This window comes from Camelina sativa, chromosome 14 (assembly GCF_030686135.1).
Source record: "Camelina sativa cultivar CO46 ecotype springtype chromosome 14, ASM3068613v1".
Lineage (NCBI taxonomy): Eukaryota > Viridiplantae > Streptophyta > Magnoliopsida > Brassicales > Brassicaceae > Camelina > Camelina sativa.
This window is the reverse complement of record NC_141893.1, coordinates 2575824-2595170: the sequence shown is the minus strand read 5'-3', so window position 1 is coordinate 2595170 and position 19347 is coordinate 2575824. Positions and strand designations below refer to the sequence as shown.

General features: G+C 37.7%; 4 protein-coding genes and 1 pseudogene across 9 annotated transcripts; 3 read left to right on the top strand and 2 right to left on the bottom strand.

Moving 5' to 3' along the window:
- Positions 1-46: 46 nt before the first annotated feature.
- LOC104739229 (anaphase-promoting complex subunit 5-like) lies at positions 47-4334 on the bottom strand (annotated as a pseudogene). Its single transcript, XR_015579932.1, has 10 exons — positions 4057-4334; positions 3677-3836; positions 3470-3591; positions 2926-3149; positions 2354-2554; positions 2183-2267; positions 1989-2074; positions 1681-1799; positions 448-555; positions 47-363 (listed from the first exon to the last, which is right to left on the bottom strand). The product of XR_015579932.1 is annotated as an anaphase-promoting complex subunit 5-like (transcript).
- Positions 4335-5491: 1157 nt separating this feature from the next.
- Positions 5492-7448, top strand: LOC104739227 (uncharacterized). Of its 3 annotated transcripts, none has more exons than XR_015579930.1 (5): positions 5492-5583; positions 5881-6367; positions 6455-6594; positions 6711-6855; positions 6954-7448. XR_015579930.1 is itself a non-coding variant. In XM_010459511.3 (5 exons), exons 2-5 carry the CDS (start codon positions 5908-5910, stop codon positions 7168-7170), a joined length of 981 nt encoding a protein of 326 aa, XP_010457813.2. In that variant the 5' UTR covers positions 5492-5583; positions 5881-5907; the 3' UTR covers positions 7171-7448. The 3 variants fall into 3 exon arrangements, 1 of the variants encoding a protein (XP_010457813.2); XR_015579931.1 differs by having other exon boundaries at positions 6676-6855; XM_010459511.3 differs by having other exon boundaries at positions 6692-6855.
- An 861-nt stretch (positions 7449-8309) lies between these two features.
- Positions 8310-11665, top strand: LOC104739226 (protein CYTOSOLIC ABA RECEPTOR KINASE 7). 2 transcript variants are annotated; one of them, XM_010459509.3, is made up of 8 exons: positions 8310-8758; positions 9475-9604; positions 9846-10099; positions 10221-10347; positions 10488-10761; positions 10854-10986; positions 11070-11156; positions 11246-11665. In XM_010459509.3, exons 2-8 carry the CDS (start codon positions 9520-9522, stop codon positions 11381-11383), a joined length of 1098 nt encoding a protein of 365 aa, XP_010457811.1. In that variant the 5' UTR covers positions 8310-8758; positions 9475-9519; the 3' UTR covers positions 11384-11665. The 2 variants fall into 2 exon arrangements, with proteins under 2 accessions (XP_010457811.1, XP_010457812.1); XM_010459510.3 differs by having other exon boundaries at positions 8428-8777.
- A 299-nt stretch (positions 11666-11964) lies between these two features.
- LOC104739225 (putative oxidoreductase At1g06690, chloroplastic) lies at positions 11965-14623 on the top strand. The gene is made up of 10 exons (XM_010459508.3): positions 11965-12319; positions 12494-12585; positions 12683-12723; positions 12827-12991; positions 13080-13102; positions 13207-13278; positions 13517-13684; positions 13762-13844; positions 14116-14178; positions 14314-14623. The coding sequence occupies exons 1-10, from the start codon at positions 12079-12081 to the stop codon at positions 14497-14499; spliced, it is 1134 nt and encodes a 377-aa protein (XP_010457810.1). The 5' UTR covers positions 11965-12078; the 3' UTR covers positions 14500-14623.
- A 240-nt stretch (positions 14624-14863) lies between these two features.
- LOC104739223 (oxygen-evolving enhancer protein 2-1, chloroplastic) lies at positions 14864-16427 on the bottom strand. Of its 2 annotated transcripts, none has more exons than XM_010459507.2 (4): positions 16116-16427; positions 15756-15988; positions 15604-15654; positions 14864-15304 (listed from the first exon to the last, which is right to left on the bottom strand). In XM_010459507.2, exons 1-4 carry the CDS (start codon positions 16228-16230, stop codon positions 15044-15046), a joined length of 660 nt encoding a protein of 219 aa, XP_010457809.1. In that variant the 5' UTR covers positions 16231-16427; the 3' UTR covers positions 14864-15043. The 2 variants fall into 2 exon arrangements, with proteins under 2 accessions (XP_010457809.1, XP_010457808.1); XM_010459506.2 differs by having other exon boundaries at positions 16120-16427.
- Positions 16428-19347: the final 2920 nt, after the last annotated feature.

Genomic DNA, 19347 nt, shown 5'->3' with positions numbered 1-19347 from the left:
GTTTTAAGAAGTTTGATCGCCACCAATTGGGCATTGGACCTCCGAGTCATCATCCTTTTTTTTTATTGATCTTGTTTTAAAATGAGATGGAAAGACATACAGTAATCAGTTCTGATAATACAAAACAGTTCTACATTAATTACACATCCTCCAACGCTGCTTCTCTTCCTCTATCTCTCTCTGAGTCCTGAATATGTCTTCACTCATCAAAGCCAGATGCTGTAGCCCTGCTCCTTCGTTGTGTTCCAGATAAGTCTGAATCTGACTCTTCCTCTTCGTCCCGTGAACCGGCTCGTTAATCGGTAGAAGAACCATTTCATCATTGTTAGCCAGCACAGCTGAGATTGTGAAAGCCAGTGAACCCTGCAATGTAAGTCAGAGCCGGACTGAGATTATAGATTGCACATGGAGTTAATAACAGATTGTCAATAAGGATTTACTACAAACCTGGCTATACTGTTTTGCTGCAAGCAAAAGTCCGAGCTTCGCGAAGACTTGCTTCTACTTTCAGCTCCATGTCTACACCCATGGCTGTTGATGCCATGCCTCCTACCTCTTTGCACATTCGTTGACTTAAGAAAGTTAGAACGGCTGACTTAAGAGATAACAACAATTCCAGCACAACAGAAAGCCTCCGTTCAAATTCTATATCCAAATTTATGGTTTATACAGTTTCAAAGCGTTTAAAATTATCTACATAACCCTCAAGCAATGCACTAAATGATCACAGAGGGCAGCAGATGAATCAGCTTTTCTGGTTTTATGATGTTCTTTAAGCAACATATCAAGAAGATGCATTTTATTTAGAATTTAGAATTCCCTAACATGTTCACATCTTTCACGTTCTATTAAGAACTTCTCTAAATATTTATAGCACTGTGATAATTCACTGGTTCTTTGTGCATCAAAAGATATGAGGGTCAGGGATACACAACGTTCCATACCATATATTCCCAGGGCATGCCATCTGCTAAGACGGCACTACCCGATGGGACATCTTTACATCAGTATGGAAGTTACATATATCTATCTATCAGCGGTAAAACATCATGTAAAACTGTAAATTAAGTCTGATGCTCTTAAATACAGGAGTATATTAAGAGACACAGCAATAATGGTCGCAGGACTCTGTGGTTTAAAAACATTAAAAACTAACTTTCATATAACTACATGTCCTGCAGGTAGTTATCGAACACACCACCTTATACAAAATATACTATAAACAGAGTAGCAGCAGATGAATAAAGTGAGAATATAACTGATGCGATACACGCACAGGCAAAGCTTCTGTTAAAACCTGTGGTTGGGGAGAAACCATATTATGCGCAAACCAAACAATGATAAGACCCTATATCATGTCTAGTGAGATCACTTATAATTATGAAGTGAGATAGATAGCAAACAAATCACTGCTTGCAAGGGCAAGTTTTCAACTTGAAAAATAAAATTTGTATAGACACAGAAGTATGATCTAAAAAGCTCACTATAATTTCAAGTAATCTATCAAGGAGAATAATACTGTGAGGTTAACACACTCAAGATACATAAAAAATGATCATTACTTATTATTAGACTCCCAATAAACTACCCGATGTACAATGTGGTCCATCCATGGTGGAGTATTTTAAAGGTAAAGAACAATTCTTTAGCAATATAACTATCAAAAGAAATAGTGCTCACCTCTAGGGCCAAATTCGGATGCCCAAAGCAGAAATGCATCATTCCTAAACATAGCAACGCAAGCTCGTACCTTCCATGCATGCTGCAACCAGTTGAAGTCAAATCCCTCAGTCCCTGCACTTTAAGGCAATGAAACATGGACCAACTCATGTTTGAAACAAAGTTCTTAGTGCCAAACATCTAACAGGCAAACAAAACTGGATATTTACAGGAGTCACATGCAAGCGATAAGCAGCCAGCAGTAATATTACGATAATTATGACATTTTTTTGGGGAAACAGATAACAACAGCAAAAACTACAGATTACCTGTAATCAAAGTAACGGAGGAGATTATCCAAAGCAGCAAAATAGTCATCGCTGTGAAGTTTATTCAAGTAGCGCAAAAAGTGAACCTGCATCATTGCATGCCATACATAACATGTAAGAATATTAAAACAATCAAAGGATATATAACTTCTGAATCAAATGCAAAGTAAAATATAAAGAAGCAAGAACATTACACGATGCAATTCAGGGGCTAAATTCTGAAGCTGCTCAAGGAAACTTTCAATCGAACTTGAAGAGAATGAACTTGAACTTCCATGGCTGACATTACAAGGAGATGGAAGTTTTAGAACTAGCAGTAATTTTGACAGAAATATATCGATTACCAAAAGAAATAGAGGTTTAACGTTTCAATTGCATCAGCCTGTTCCATTAAAAAACCTTTTATCTGCAAATTTGTCCGAAGGAATAATGATTCATCTACTAGAGTACCCACAACTGTACTTGATGACGCACTAGCAACTAGAGTAGCTTCTGTAATTTTCTTGCCGGTTCTTGACGATTCCTTCGGAGAAACTCGCAAACCTGCATGTTTCATTTGTTCTGTGCGTTTATATAACATTGAGAGCCTTACAAAACAAGTAAGTGCCAAAACATAAGAACGAAACAAAACCACAAAAGCAGACAACTAATTTAGTTAGAGTAGGGAAATATCTTTGCAACTGTTCATAAAAAAAAAAAAAAAGTTTCATAAAAACACTTCCAAAGTGTTCGGAAAAAAGTGTGATACAGGTTGAACTGTGATCCTACCACTAATGCAAATGCATTAGCAAAAACATGTTACCAAACATAGAAAGGAAAGTAGCATCTAAAGCCTGATCACGAATATAAAAGTCTATCCACTCAATATTTTCTAGCACCTGGAAAGTCTGAGAAATATTAAGTTTTCTTTGAGCAAAAGTACGGGATTACCAGAAGTGATACCTTGAATATTGCTTCAGGCGTATGAAGGTGAAAAGGGACGCTTCCACTAGCATTTTTCTGAAGCTCTAGTTCTTCGGTTGCTTTATCAATGGCATAAATCTCCATATCCATCTGATCATATTGTGTTAATGATTCATTGTTAGATGCATCAAACTGAGCAGAGCTTGAATGAGCATCTTTGCAGTAATCTTCAATGCTTGAAAAAAGATGACAAACTCCCTGCACGGGAATCACATATCAATGAAATGGACGGTTCTTTCAAACATTTATTTATGTGTTTCTGCAAGGTAAAGAATGTAGACGGGATATTACAAGAGCCCGTTGCTGTATGACAGATTCTGACTTTATTTCTGACATAGATCTAGCCTGGAAAACTACTCTATCTTAGTGAGTCAAAAAACAAGCAAACGTCACATACATATCTAAAATCCGAGTCCTTCAAGCAAAACCCTCAGACTAAACATCATTTTGTACAATAGATCTACTATCCAGTTTCAAAGATAAAACAAAAAACAACAAAAACGTAAAAAGCACAATACCTCGAACGATAAGAGGTTAAATGCCAAAATGCAACGACGAACAAACATTCCCAAGTTGCTGTTGGGATCCAAAATAATCTGATCGTCTTGCACAACTCCTGAATCAGGGCTCCCAAGTATTCCTACAACCAAAGAAATTATAACTCATAAGATCCAAACATGACGGGGAAAGAAAAAGAAAAAAAAAACAGACCTTAAGCAGCTAACCTCGCATGTCATTAAAGAAATTCAAAAGATCATCAGGTGAAGCCAAAGTAGAAAATCTATTGGTTAAATGGTCAGTAAGCCACGCATCCATCTCTTCACCAACATCCCTCAGCTGGTTGATGAGCTCTTCCAGCTTCGGCTCATATATATCATCGCAAGACTGCAGCACGAATATCTCAATCTCGTCAGGGAAAATAACATTTTGTTAACACACAAAATCCACACTCCGTCCGATAAATCTACATAGGAAACTCGACACAACAGCATAGATTCGAGTATAGGAGACGGGCCAGGAAACTCACACACGAGACATTGCTGAATTAAACCTCAGAAAACCTATAAGAAAATGCAATTAAAAGGGAGAAGAAGAAGAGTGAAACCTTAGTGAGAGAGAGCAAGTAGAGGCCGAGACGGTTGTGCTGAGAAACGGAAGAGAAAGGGAAAGGGAGAGACATCTGAGCCGACGGAGCGTATATCTGCAGGAGAATGCAAACGGAGATCTTGTGTGGAGTTACCGCAAAAGCACCGGCTGTTCTCGTTAATCCGGCCATCTCTCTCCGTCGCTAAAACACTCACTCTCTCGCCGGGATTAGGGCACTTTATTCGAGGATTTATTTTGAAATTTGAACCGGGAAAAGAAAAAAAGAATCTCACGCCTATTCACAAACTTTAAGAACCGGTTATTTCAAGTCGGTAAGGGATCGAATCGTACTGACCGGAATTTAAAACTTTGCTAGTTTACAAAACGAGAGCGGAATTTAATTCGTAAAATGATTTAATAATTAAATGGTCAGGCAAAAACTCAGACACAGTCCTACCACCCGAGGAGTGTTGCCAACATACAAAAAAAAAAAAAAAAACTTTAAAAGATAACTGTAGGTTGTTTTCGAATTTCTATTTAATACAAAAATATAATTTGAATTTTTTGAAAACATAATTTAGTGCAAGTGGTTTGATATCAAGTAGCAAAATTATTAAAATTTCTTATCTGTTTTTTCCTATATTTATCACTAACATTTTATCATTATTTTAATCAAATAATCTTAAGTAAAATAGACAAACAACATTGTTATTATTTTTGTCGAACGAATCAGGAAAAACCAGAGGAAACAACTCACCAAGAATATAATCCAAACAAAACAAAAAACCAGGACATACAATTTCGATAACCAGTTCATCAATTCTGAAAATTTGATAGCGATCCAAGTTGCTAACCTAAACAATATGAGATAGCAGTACAATTCAGAACTAAATAAACTGAAAATACTCTTCTTGAAAAGTTTAACCACCCATTGCCAAGAAAATTTATAAGAGATGAATAGAGTTCAAAACAACTAATTTAGTTGCAGAGATCGATTAGCTTCCCACTTCCCCTCAAGATTACACTTTTTCATTAGAATCATAGATCATGATTTTTATCGATTCCCATCGGAGAGAGAACAATAATTCATTGCATTATTTTCATTTTTCTTTGTGGAAAATTTAAAGGCCACTTATTTTAAAATAAGCCCAATAAAATGAGATAAAGTTTTAGGAAAAAGATGATATGGAATAAAGTAGATTTATTATAGGTTGATATAATGTATGATGAATTGTATTATTTGAAATGTTTTCGTTCATTGAATATTTTATTGAGGTGTCAGTGAAGCTGAGTTGTGAGATGCTCCTATGGAGACATAGTTTTATGGTATTGATTGAAATTAAAATTACACTAGGATTGGTGAACGGTAAAGGCCGACATACAAACTGTAAGCCCATTAAAGCGAAGCCCATTTTCAACCCTATATATATTTTTGGCTGCGGCAATTGTAACTTATCTTCTCTTTCGATCAGGGATTTCGAAACCCTAGTCTAGTCGATATCGAGATCCAACCAAACCCAGATCTGCTGCTTATAATCTCTCTCAGGTAAATAATTCTCGCTCCTTAATCTCATGTTTCTCAGAAAATTCATCGATTAATTGCGTAGGTAGAACCCTACAAGTTATATATTTCCACACAAGTATTTGAAAAGTTGTATTTGCGATCGAAACGGTTTGAAAAGTTGTATTTCTGATCGAAACGGTTACGGCCGTGTTCCTCTATATCTATATCGGCCCTTTAACCGTCTCAATTTATGATCTATCTTTCCGAACGCTTATCTGATGTTTGATTGATTCCCGTTCTAGATTTAAGACCCGGTTTTGAGTTTGTTTTTGTTTTTAGGGTTTTGCAAGTCTCGATTCTTGAACAATGGAGAAGCCTGCGAAGGAGGCAGCTGCGGCCCCAGTATCTTTATATTGGGACATAAAGAGGTTTCCAGTCCCCGATGGCTATGATGCTCGTCGGGTGGGTCCGAGTATCAAACGGAATTTGAGGAAGTTAGGCTACACTGGTCCTGTCACCATCATTGCCATTGGCGTACTAACAGAGGTCCCCCTTGGCATCCTTGAACCCCTCTATTCTACTGGGATCACTCTTAAGAACGTGGGCTGCACTCCCAGAGACGCTATGAGTCTATTCATTGACTTTTATAGTACTGCTCCAGACACCGATAATATGGTGTTCCTATCCGCTCCACCAAACTGCTTTCAGCCATTCTACTATACGCATGTTGACAAGTTACGTAAGGAGGGACACTACACTACATTACTGTTTGCACGTAATTCTCAAGATCAAAAGTGCCTCTGGGAAGATAACTTGCTTCTGGCAGGTGAGTTTGTGTGTCTTTGGCTTGTTCAATTCTGATTGGATTATGTTGCTGAACTCGCTGCTAATTTTTTTTTAATTATTCCCACAGATCCAGGGGTACTCGAGGGGGCAAAGTGCGGTGAAACCGGTAAACCTTCCTTTTGGGATTGCGATGTGTGCCATGGTCTTCGTGGCTACGGCTTTGAAAATTTTCTCACCCATCTTTCTACTCGGCAACATAAACAATTGGTAATTAGGCATCCTAGCTGAGTTTTTTCATGGTCTAACTACTTTTTACTCAAACAAACTCTTACTAATCCCCATGTCCAGTTGATGATTCAAGCAGTTTTCCCTCTGGGATACAGATGCCACCTTTGACTCTGACTCGAATTCTCACTCGGAATCTCACTCGAAATCTGACTCTGGCGTGGAGGCTCCTAAAACCATAGTGCGCAGGACAATATTGAGTAAAACTCAAGGTCTTTTTGCCCAGACAATGCTACAATTAGGGTGAGTGAAAAGCAGCCAAAAGCCCTGTTTTAATATCTATCTGAAAACGTTGAGATTTCTAATCTTTTGATTTCTTGATGTAAACTAAAACATTGTAGGCTTACTACCGAAAGTGCAAGAAGAGTAGGCTTACTACCGAAAGTAACCGCAAGAAGAGTAGGCTTACTACCGAAAGTAACTACAAGAAGACTACCGAAAGTAACTACAAGAAGAGTAGGCTTACTACCGAAAGTAACTACAAGCAGAGTACCGAAAGTAACTACAAGAAGGGGAGGCTTACTACCGACACGGAAGAGTAGTTACTACCGAAAGTAAGTAGTAACTACAAGAAGGGTAGGACGTGAAAAAGAAGAGTACATGTCCCTTGGTGTTGTTCTTCTCTGACTCCTTTTGGTTTGGTGTAAAACTGTGAATGGTGGTTTGTTCTACTTCTTGCCGGCTTGTTCTATTATATAACTTATTGTTCAAGTCTCGTCGGCAAGAGTTGGGTTCACTTATAATATAACTTATGCTTATTTAAGTCTCGCTTTGTTTTGTTTTAAAGTTAATTGTATCCGGATACTAGTATCTTTGTGTGACATCTATTTTATTTATCTACCGGTGTTAAAATATTATTTACTGTAAAGTAAGGATGTTTGACTTATCTACAAATATTATTTTTGTACTTTTCAAAATTTAGTGGAAGAAGTGCTGTGCGACGTTTAGATAATTGTTTTTAAACCTAAGATAGGATGTTATTATTGATCTTTTTTAAAAACTGAGATGGAAAGATAACATATTGTTTTGATAATACAAAACAGTTTTTTACCATATTTACAAATCCTTTATAGTTGGTTCTTCTTCTTGTTCATCCCACAAGCTGTTTGGCTTCAAGAGTTTTCTCGTACTCTTCAATGGACTTGAAGAGCTCAGAGAAGTTGCCTTTACCAAAGCCACCACATCCTTCAGTGAGCCTACCCTCCATCTTTTACATTGCGCAGAAGATATTCATACCATCATCTACCCTCTTGGACTTGTAAAATCCGTTTATCACTGCATTTGGGAAGCAACCTTTTTAGTCTTTACATACTTGAGAGTGTAACACTTAACTTTATATAGATCAATACTAATAATAATATATTCGCTGAATAAAAAACATCAGATCTTTCCACCGCTCAGTACTGAATATGTATGTCTGGCTTATTTTGGATATATGTTAATGCTTTGTTTCTGGCATTGGAACACTTTACAGTTGCTTGGATTTGATATGATTTCAATTTTATAAAATGCTAGATAATGGTACTTTTCAATTAAGAGAAAGAAATCAACAAAAATATTTAAAAAAAAACCCAAAATGGTCTTTCAAGAAATAAACATTAATTAATGGTAAAGGATAATTATAGGTCAAACTTTTTTATAAAATTGAACATTTCCAAAATCTTAGTACAAACTTGGTAAAGACTTGAGAGTCAAATACTCAAATTTAAAACAATGACCATTGACTGGCAAAATGAGAGGAAAAATTTGGATAATTAGTTAGTTGTTGGTGGTCAGGTTGTATACTATATAATTATCGATTAGGTGATAAGGTTTACATATCTGGAAATTAAAAATAAAATGATTAGGAAACAACAAAGCAGAGGAAAGAGAGTGATTAGAGAGAGAGAGAGAGAGAGAGCAAAAAAGAAGGGATTAGAAGAAGAGAGATTACAAGAAAAACGCCCAAAGCTGTTAACTTTGCTTTTTTTTTCTTTTCTTTTTGGCCATTTCCTTCCCTCCATCTCTCTTCCTTCTCCCTTCTCCCTTCTCCCTTCTCCCTTCGTCTCCATCAAGCAACCCTCTCTCTCTCTCTCATCATCATCATCATCATCGCGGAGGAGACGACGAGCTCCAGAGAGATTGAGAGGGACATCGAGTTTTGTAGGTGAGATTGATTAGACTGGGTAATTGTATTATTCTCTTTTTCCTTCTTTCTTTCTTTTTTTTTTTTTTTTTTTTTTTTGTATCTGGATTTGGATTTTGTTTTTTTGGGTAGAAATGGTGTAGTCTCTAGATTCATGCTTTGTATGCCTTCTGGGGTTCATTTTAATCCCTTGACGCATTTAAGTTTCCTTCAAATTTCAATTTTTTTTTTTAACAATTCGAGGAGATACATACATTTTTGGGCAGATCGCTCATCTGGGTTTTTGTTTTCTGATTTGTATATTCTGAGTCTGATTAAAAAATTGTGAGCTTTGATTATTATTGTTTGTGTCCCCATTTCTTTTTTCGATTTTGCATGTAGGAAGAAGTACCCATTGTCTTGGCTATTATATATCAAATGTTGTCAATGTAGTTGGATCATGTGTTTTCTTCTTAATTGAGAATTTTGATTTTGATGATTTTGAATTTGTTGTATTCTGGGCTGCTTTAATTTTGAATAATTGTACCCCTCTTATGTATTCATCTGTTTGATGGTTCTTGATACATGGAACTATACGTAGCTATTTTTGTTTATATCATAGGGTAGTTTGTTTGTGAGTGAAACCTGTACCTTTAGTAGTAAACTGGGTGGGCCAGTAGAAGATCACTTTTTTGGCTCACACATCTGGTCCTATCTCCGTTGCATCTATTATACTCAGTTACTTAAATCTATTTCAGGACCCAAAGGTTGTCAACGATCTAGTATTGAAGAAGTAAACAAGGATGCGCAAGTGGATCTGTTGTAGATGTCAAATGGACGACTCAAATGAAGAGCAACAACTCAAAAGTTCGCAGCAGCAGTCTGATGGTATGTTTACCTAGATGCTACTTAGTAGCTGAAGTATTCTAATTACGCATTGGTTTTACGGTTTTCTTTGAGGGATTTATTCCATGCCCACCTTTGTATAGCAGTTATTATATTTTCCAATTCAGGGAAATGAGTTGACATTTAGTTGGAACTTTGAACATTTAATGACTTCATATTGTGTATCTATGAAGTTGGTTTTCAATTTATGCTTATCATGTTGAGTGTCTTCATGTTTATGTAGCAAATCATAAGAATCCAAAACCAGCACCGGTTGCTAAACATGAGGTGAAGAAGGAAGCTCTTCCGATTGAGGTTCCTCCCTTGTCTTTGGATGAGGTGAAGGAAAAGACTGAAAATTTTGGATCAAAGGCACTCATTGGTGAAGGATCTTACGGGAGAGTGTATTATGCAACACTAAATGATGGTGTGGCGGTTGCTCTGAAGAAACTTGATGTCGCACCTGAGGCTGAATCAGATGCCGAATTCTTGAGTCAGGTTATTATTAATCTTCTTCAAATGAGATGAGAGGAGTACTAGTTTATATGCATTTGTTCCAGAAAGTTTGTGTTTACTTCCTCTTTCAACTTGTCGTACTGATAGTTTTGCTCTTCCTTAGGTTTCGATGGTTTCTAGACTGAAGCATGAGAATCTCATTCAATTGCTTGGTTTTTGTGTTGATGGAAACCTGCGCGTCCTTGCATATGAGTTTGCAACAATGGGATCGTTGCATGACATCTTACATGGTAAGATAAGCTTTTTGGACTTTGAGATTCTCTGCTCCAGTCCCTTTGCTAAACAAACCCCATGGTTTGGCCAAAAGTATCCGTTTTTTGTGATAAAAAGGAATCTGTTAATGAAATTGGTTGTTATTGTGCGATTACAGGCAGGAAGGGAGTTCAAGGGGCACAACCAGGTCCAACACTTGACTGGATAACGAGGGTGAAAATAGCGGTTGAAGCAGCTAGGGGTTTGGAATACCTTCATGAGAAGTCTCAGCCTCCTGTAATCCATAGAGACATAAGATCAAGCAATGTCCTTCTTTTTGAAGACTACAAGGCAAAGATTGCTGATTTCAATCTCTCGAATCAAGCACCTGATAATGCTGCTCGTCTTCACTCGACAAGAGTATTGGGAACTTTCGGTTATCATGCTCCAGAGTAATGTGTCTTTAAGCCCTTACTGTTTTTTGTTTTGTGTACTTCTGAATGTCTAATAAAGAGCTAAAATGTTAATCTACTCTCATATGCAGATATGCAATGACTGGACAGTTGACTCAGAAGAGTGATGTGTACAGTTTTGGGGTTGTACTTCTAGAACTTCTTACAGGGAGGAAACCTGTGGATCATACCATGCCTCGAGGTCAACAGAGTCTTGTAACCTGGGTGAGTATACATTCTCCAAACCATAAATTTTGCTTATTACTTGCCCCGTGGCTTACAGTTCCCAATGTATTGGCTCTGGTCAGGCGACACCAAGACTCAGTGAAGATAAAGTCAAACAGTGCATTGATCCAAAGCTAAAAGCTGATTACCCTCCAAAAGCAGTTGCTAAGGTACCTCTCTCCTGAAAAGTTGAAATTGATCACAAAATTTGCAGTTATTCAACGATAACAAATAATAATATGTAATATGGGGAATGCAGTTAGCAGCTGTGGCAGCATTGTGTGTGCAATACGAAGCTGAGTTTAGACCAAATATGAGCATAGTAGTGAAGGCGCTGCAGCCTCTCCTGAAACCTCCAGCTGCAGCGGCAGTTCCATCTCCCGCAACAGAATCTTGAAATATTATCATCATAATTTTTATCAGAATATACTTTAGTACACCATGACCATATATGAAAGAGGTGTGGTTCTGGGAGTGATAAACTATAAAAGATGATTATTATGTCTCTCATTTGATGATTGGTTTTGCACACACAGTTTTGTTGTGCTAGAAGCAAAAAAAAAAAAGATAATGGCAAGTTTATTGTTTGCCGTTTTGGTGAGTGGGAGAGACTAGAGAGAGCGAGGAACTCTTGATTATTACTATTTATATATAATGATGATAATGGAATTTGATGATCCCTCAGTTTGTTTGGATGATCAAAATTTTCATAATTCTCTATTTAACTTAAATATAACTTGATAATTGCATTTTTGCGTTAAACTTTTCTGTAACGCACACATCTTCTTTTAGAAGCTATAAAACATGTAAGTGAGATTATCTCACTGAGATATGCTTGCTACTAATAAATGTGGTATGTTTGTAATTAATACTAGTATTTGTGTTTGACTTTTGAGATTAGTAGTAATTAATTAGTTAAACCCAATTAATTAAAATTAAAATTAAAATAATAGAATTTGATTTGTTCGGCCCGCCAACGTCCTACGTGTCAGTCTCACCGTCTCTCAGTTCTCTTCTCTCCCCCAACTTCTTTGGTTCTTTCAATTTCAAAACCCAAAAAACGGAAGCAAAGAAAAAACAAATCACACCACCATGGCCTTGGCTACGCACTTCACCTTCCCTTTAAACAATATTGTTTCGGAAGGATCTCGGGGAAGAGGAAGTCTCGTCCGGAAACTGGTGAGAGCTGTAGCCTCCGGCGATTCCGTGGCTCCAGCGACGAAGGAAGATTCAAAAGTGAAATTGGGTGGCTCCGATTTGAAAGTGACGAAGCTTGGCATCGGAGTCTGGTCATGGGGTGATAACAGCTACTGGAATGATTTCCAGTGGGATGGTCAGTGTTACTTTTTGCAATTTCACTTAATTTCGATTGACACAATTGATTATGCATAATTTTAGTGAGGGTCTCTGGATTTGTTACTTCTTCTCCTCTTTTATGTTTCCCATTTAAGTATTTTCTATGAAGAAAGTTTTGATTTTTTTTGTTCTTCCTATCTGTGAATGGTAGACAGGAAACTTAAAGCTGCTAAAGGTGCTTTCGATATCAGTCTCGATAACGGTATAGATTTTTTCGATACCGCAGAAGTTTATGGTTCCAAGGTAAGAATTCAAATGCTCATTACTCTTCTTCCTTAAGTGGTTCTTGTTGTTCAGAAAGTATTGGGAATTCTCACATTCTTGTCTCCATCTTTTATAGTTTTCCCTGGGTGCTATAAGCTCTGAAACTCTTTTAGGAAGGTATATTCTTTTTAAACTGTATTACGGATTCATGTGACAGTGTTGTGTCACTATCCTCATAGATAATTCTTATTTGACTGTCATTGGTGATATTTTTCAACAGATTCATCCGTGAGAGAAAAAAGAGATATCCCGGAGCTGAGATTTCAGTTGCAACAAAGTTTGCTGCTTTGCCATGGCGTTTGGGTCGTGAAAGTGTTATCACTGCTCTTAAAGATTCCCTTTCCCGCCTTGAGCTTTCATCTGTTGATCTCTATCAACTCCATTGGTAATGTACCCCTCCCTCATTCATGTTGGAGTTAAAAACACTGTAAGGCCAAGGGAACTATCTCACTATTTGCTTGGTTATATTTCAGGCCTGGACTATGGGGAAATGAAGGTTCTTTCTTAAGATCCTGCATTGAACCTACCTACTTTGAACAAGAGACTTGTCGCTTTTGGTAAATCATATGAAATCTGATGACACCGTGAATTATATTATAGGATATCTCGATGGTCTTGGGGATGCTGTTGAACAAGGACTTGTGAAGGCTGTTGGTGTCTCTAACTACAGCGGTATCATTTCAATCTGTTTTTCTTTTTCTTTCTCGCAGATGATGAGGACTTGAAAGAAAACAACACTTATATCAGGATGTGAAACTTTTCCTTGTTAATGCTAAGATACATCTTCTCCAATTTAAAGAAATAGAGAAAGTAGAAAGAATAATGGGTTCGGTAATGCACATCATATGTTACTTTATTGAGCTCTCAAAGTTATCATACTCACTCACTGTTGTGGGTGACGCTTTTTCAGAGAAGCGGCTACGTGATGCTTATGAGAGACTCAAAAAGAGAGGCATTCCTCTGGCCTCAAATCAAGTCAACTACAGTCTGATATACAGAGCTCCAGAACAGACTGGTGTAAAGGATGCTTGTGATGAACTTGGAGTTACTTTGATTGCATATTCCCCTATCGCTCAAGGTGATTTGCCTTATTCTCCTTTGCTTTGTGGTCAAGTCTATTACATTTTCCGTTATTTTCTTCTTCTGTTTTTCTAGGTGCTCTAACTGGTAAATACACCCCAGAGAACCCACCCTCAGGTCCTCGGGGTCGCATTTATACGCGTGAGTTCTTAACAAAGGTAATAGCTTTGACTGCATAGATCTATGTTATTTACCGCAGGCATATATCGCTGCAAAACTATAGTTACATTTAAAATACTCTCTGAGTCTTCCAGGAAACGATTTACATCTCATTGTTATAAACCTGCCTATTTTCTCCTCTAGTCCTGCTATCTTCTAAGGAAGTTCTGTTTTGACAAATACACAGATCAATGTACCTATGCAAAATTTATCAATATGTAGCATAAACCTGTCAAATATCTTCACTAACTATGACTTGTGACGTTACAGCTCCAACCTCTGTTGAACAGAGTCAAACAAATTGGTGAAAACTACAGCAAAACGCCTACACAGGTTTGTTTTGTTCTTGCTTATGCGCTCTATTTTTCGTTTTCCCTGCCAAGGTTGAAGTCCAAAATTGTAAGGATGGAGTTCTCTATTTGCATCGAATCATACGCCCTTCTTGTTTTGTTGTGTTGTTCTGTGCAGGTAGCATTGAACTGGTTGGTGGCACAAGGGAACGTGATACCCATCCCAGGAGCCAAGAACGCAGAACAAGCAAAAGAGTTCGCGGGAGCGATAGGTTGGAGTCTGACAGAGAATGAAGTGAGTGAGCTGCGGTCCCTCGCCTCTGAGATAAAACCTGTCGTTGGTTTCCCTGTTGAGTATCTCTGAACTCATAAAAACTCTGTTTGCAGCACTTGTAAAGCTCAAAGGTCACAATATGAAACTAAAGTAGCATATAGATGATGGTAAAATATTGTAATACATATGCAAATAAAATCTCTTTGCCCTTCAAGAATTTTACAGTAGCCAAGCAAATGACTGGAAAAATAGAGGGCCTTTGGCACTTGATTTTTAAGAGATCTAGTTATAGTCACACGTCTCAATTCGTCTGCATTTCGATCTCACGTTGAACTAAGAGACCCATTTTATTCGTACTTGTCAAATCAGCTTCAAGAGAGCTTTCTTCATGGTCTTTAGGGTTTTTCGTCTATAGCTTCTTCCTGAGTCAGCGTCTTTACTTTGAGAAATAATCTACTGAAAATAGTTTTTTTTTTAGAAAACTTGAAAAGAGTCTGTTATCACAGGTACACAAGTGAAGCCGCAAAGGTGACATGATCTTGATATGTCTCAAAAGCTCGGTTCCATAATCCTTTTTTTACAATAGACAAATGAAGAAGGCAAGCAGAGCACAGTTATGTTGTGTTGCTTTCACCTAAGCAACACTGAAAGAAGTGGCTGCGTTCTCAACAAATTTCCTGGCTCCCTTGAACCACCTCTTGTCTCCAGCTTGTGCTTTGCAGATGTAAAGCTTCCCTCCGTTGACAGTGGCTGTGATCAGCTGATGCTTTCCACCTTCATCTCCATCAGCCGTTCTTGTCAACACAGACAAGTAATAGTACGGTTTTCCACCAACGTCCTGAGATGATGAGTCCAGAATGTTTGCGGTAGCCACTGCATTGTTGTCAAAGCCTCCCTGCAAGAAACATCAGATTCACACACACAGTTAGGAGCTGATAATCTCACTCCATATAAGATTATAAGGTAACAATGTTGATACGTCGATTTAGGTAGAGTTTATTTCTCTCTCTTTGTTAGTTTTGTGTGCATAAGAGAATACAATCTTGCTTATAAGACTCATCCAAACCTAGAGAGATCTTTGGAGGTTATCAGTTGGCAACAAGGGATAGAATGTGTTCTTTGTGGGTGTTTGATTTTCATATTCTACTCTATCAGCTTCAACTTTACATTAACAAAAGACAATTGGAAGTTTACCTCAGAGGCAGTCTCACCGAAGTAAGCTTGTTTCCCTAGGAGGTAATTAACCTGCAAAAACCCAAAAATCAAATCACCATTCAGTCTCACAGTTCATTTGAGTTATTGATTCATTACAATATCTTTATAGATTGCGGAGTAAAACTAAAGACCTGAGAGAGGAACTCTTCAGGAGAACCGTAGTCAGTGATGGACTTCTTGTCGGTAGGAGTGACCATGACATTGAGATTGCTAGTGGCATCGAAGTTGTCTTCGTACCTAAGGACTTGTCCTGGATACTCAATCTCTTTGCTTGGGTTCCATTTTGCTGGCACCTGGACTTTGAATCCATCTCCATTGTATGGCATGAAGTCTGTGTTCGCCTTTGGCTTCCCAAACACGTTTGCTGCAACGAACCAAAAAAAAAAAAAACAGAGAAAACAAAACCAAGAATATGTTTTCAAGATTCTTTATTTGGTCTGAAACTGACATGATCCAAGATTATCTGATTTTTGTTTTATATATGTTATTCGGTACCTGCTTCACCGTAGGCGGCATCAGCGGGAGATACTCTGGAACCAACAGCGGCAGCGCCGACGAGGAGCGTGAGAGCAAGACGGCGAGAGACGGCGGAGTTATCCTCTTCATGAGTCTGTTGGGCTTTACAGATGATCTGAACAGGTTTGGAGAGTGACACGTGACGCTGGGATGAGGAGGAAGATGATGATCGTGCGGCTGAGGAAGCCAATGCGCTCTGGTGCAGGAAACACGCGCTGTACGCCATTCTCTCTTTCTGTATGTCTCTCTTTCTCGCTCGGTGTGTGGTCTCTCTGTGGTTAAGTTATGAAAGTGTTTTTGAGGATTGTGGAGTGTGTTAATGTATGGAGGTGAAACGAAGAGTGAAGCTGATTGGCTGGTTTCGGATATTGGAGGATCTCTGTGTTGATGTCCAGATAAGATTGTTGAGGTCTTGTAATGTGCCACGTGGCAGATACGCTTCCTTCTTGTTCCACGTCAGATTTTTTCTTTTCTTTTTTTTTGGTCAACCATGTATTCCAAGATCAATCCCGAAAAAGATTGATTAATAATGGCTTACCTCCTTTTCTGCTCATACACTACATTTCTTGATTAATAATGGTTTTCCTCTTTTCAGTTACATACTTAGAGCAAACCCAATACACATACTCAAATCTTTTAATAATACTAAAGATAATACAAATTTCTTCACATCCTTCCTTTTAACTTTTGTCCTCCCATTAGTTATCCTTGGGTGTCTAACTTTTTTTATTAAAAAAAATGTTTAAAGTATATTTTATAATATCATAAATGTTAGTTGTATAATTTATGCAATATTAAGAAAATAAAAACTAGTAGTAGAATACATTTACTAAAAAAAACAAATATATTACATTAAAAAACTTTAAAACATATATTACAATCCTAAAAAAACCACATATTTAAAACTGAATACAATTTAAAAAAAAACATATAATGATAGAAACATATGAAAGCATTATGAATAACATAATTAGCATCGGTCTAATATCGAGTTGTGCCAAATTTTTGCCAGATATGTTCAACCAAATCAGCTTTAAGCCGTCGATGTTGCGTTGTATCACGAACTTGATTCCAATCACCAATCACTTCGTCGAGGTTGTTAATCCTATCTGTAGAATATGTTAAATCGACACGTGAAGTCCGACTTCCTTCTCGTTGATGGAATTCTGCTGTATTGTACAGGCTGTATCCATCTCGTTCATCGTCTACTATCATATTGTGCAATATGATACATGCTCGCATTATCTTTCCTATTTTTGCCTTATCCAAAAAAAGTGCAGGATTTTTAACAATCGCAAAACGAGCTTGCAAGACTCCAAAAGCACGTTCGACATCTTTTCGGGCAGCTTCTTGACACCTTGCAAATAATGATGCTTTCGGGTCTTGTGGAAGTGAAATTGATTGGATGAATGTTGCCCATCTCGGATATATACCATCAGTGAGGTAGTAAGCCATATTGTAATGTCGTCCGTTGACATAGTAATCTACTCTCGGAGCTCGACCTTCTAAGATGTCATCAAAAACTGGTGAACGGTCAAGAACATTGATATCATTTAAAGTACCTGGAGGACCAAAAAATGCATGCCAAATCCAGAGATCTTGCGATGCCACAACCTCTAAAAAGATTGTAGGTTTTCCAGATCCACGAGAATACTGTCCTTTCCAAGCTGTTGGACAATTCTTCCATTCCCAATGCATACAATCAATGCTTCCGATCATCCCGGGAAATCCGCGGTCCTCTCCTAAATTGAGTAATCGTTGGAGATCCTCTGATGTAGGTCTTCTTAGGTACGTATCTTGAAACAAATATATAATTCCCTCCACAAAATTTTCCAAGCATTGCATTGCGGTGCTATCTGCGAGGCGGAGGTACTCGTCAACCGCATCAGATGCACACCCATATGCCAAAATACGAATGGCTGTTGTACACTTTTGTAATCCAGACAGACCCAACCTTTTGGTAGCATCTCTTCTTTGTTGGAAATATGATACTTCATTGGATAGTGCCTCAACAATACGAATGAACAATGATTTGTTCATTCGAAAACGACGACGGAAACTACCAGCAGAGAACGTAGCATTTTCGCTGAAATAATCATTCCATAATTGAATATGCCCTTCTTCGTGTTGTCTATCAATATAAGCTCTTGGCCGCCTTGAAGTAGTTGGTTGTTGATCATTGCCATAATCATCTAGGCAATTTTGGAATAGATTGCCAAAATGTTCATCAAAAAATTCATCATATTCATTATCTAAATCTGGGGAAGACATGATAATAAGAAATGAGAGATTTTTTAAGAGAAAGTTGGGATGAGAGATTTTTTAAGTGTGAATAAAACACAAGGAATATGAGTTCTCGTTTGCTATATATACACAAGGAAGACTGAATATGATTCTCGTTTGCTATATATACACAAGTGGGGAAAGAAAAACACAAAAAAGTTCACGGGCGTTCTTCTCTTGTTGTTCACGGTCGGTGTTCTCTTGTTGTTCTCTTGTTGTTCACGTGCTTTGTTCTCTTGTTGTGGTGAAAGAAAAACACAAAAAACCAAGACCAGAGACTTGTTGTTCTCTTGTGCCGACTTGAGATCACAAGGAGAAAGTCACGGGAAGATCAGAACCAAGACCAGAAACTTGTTGTTCTCTTGTGCCGACGTGAGATCAGAACCAACACATGAGATAAGAACCTATCAACAAACAAGAGCAGAACAACTTAGCATTGAAAACAGAACATAACCACTTAACATTGATTAAAACGAAACAAGAACAGAACTACCAAGCATTTACTAAGTTCTTAACTACCAAGCATTGACAACATACAAAAAATCAAGACCTTTTAATTCTACAAACAAGACTCCCTTCTAGTTTAAGTGTTACAACTGTTTTTATTCTAAAAGACTACCTTTTTTATTTCTACAAATGTTTTTAGTGTTTAAGTGTTACAACTACCAAACATTTACTAAGTGCTTAACTACCAAGCAATAAATCAATCGGATTCTACTTTAAAAAAACAAGACTATGGTCATAAGCATTAAACCAAATCCAATATATGAGTCGGTTATGATCAAACCTGATGTGTGAATGCATAAGCTAATGCTCTTTCCCTTCTCATTGTTGCCTCATGCTTGTGCAGCATACCCGCTTCCACTTGTGCCTTGGACTGATTGCTGTCGTTCCACTTCTTGCCTACATTGGAGAAACCATAGA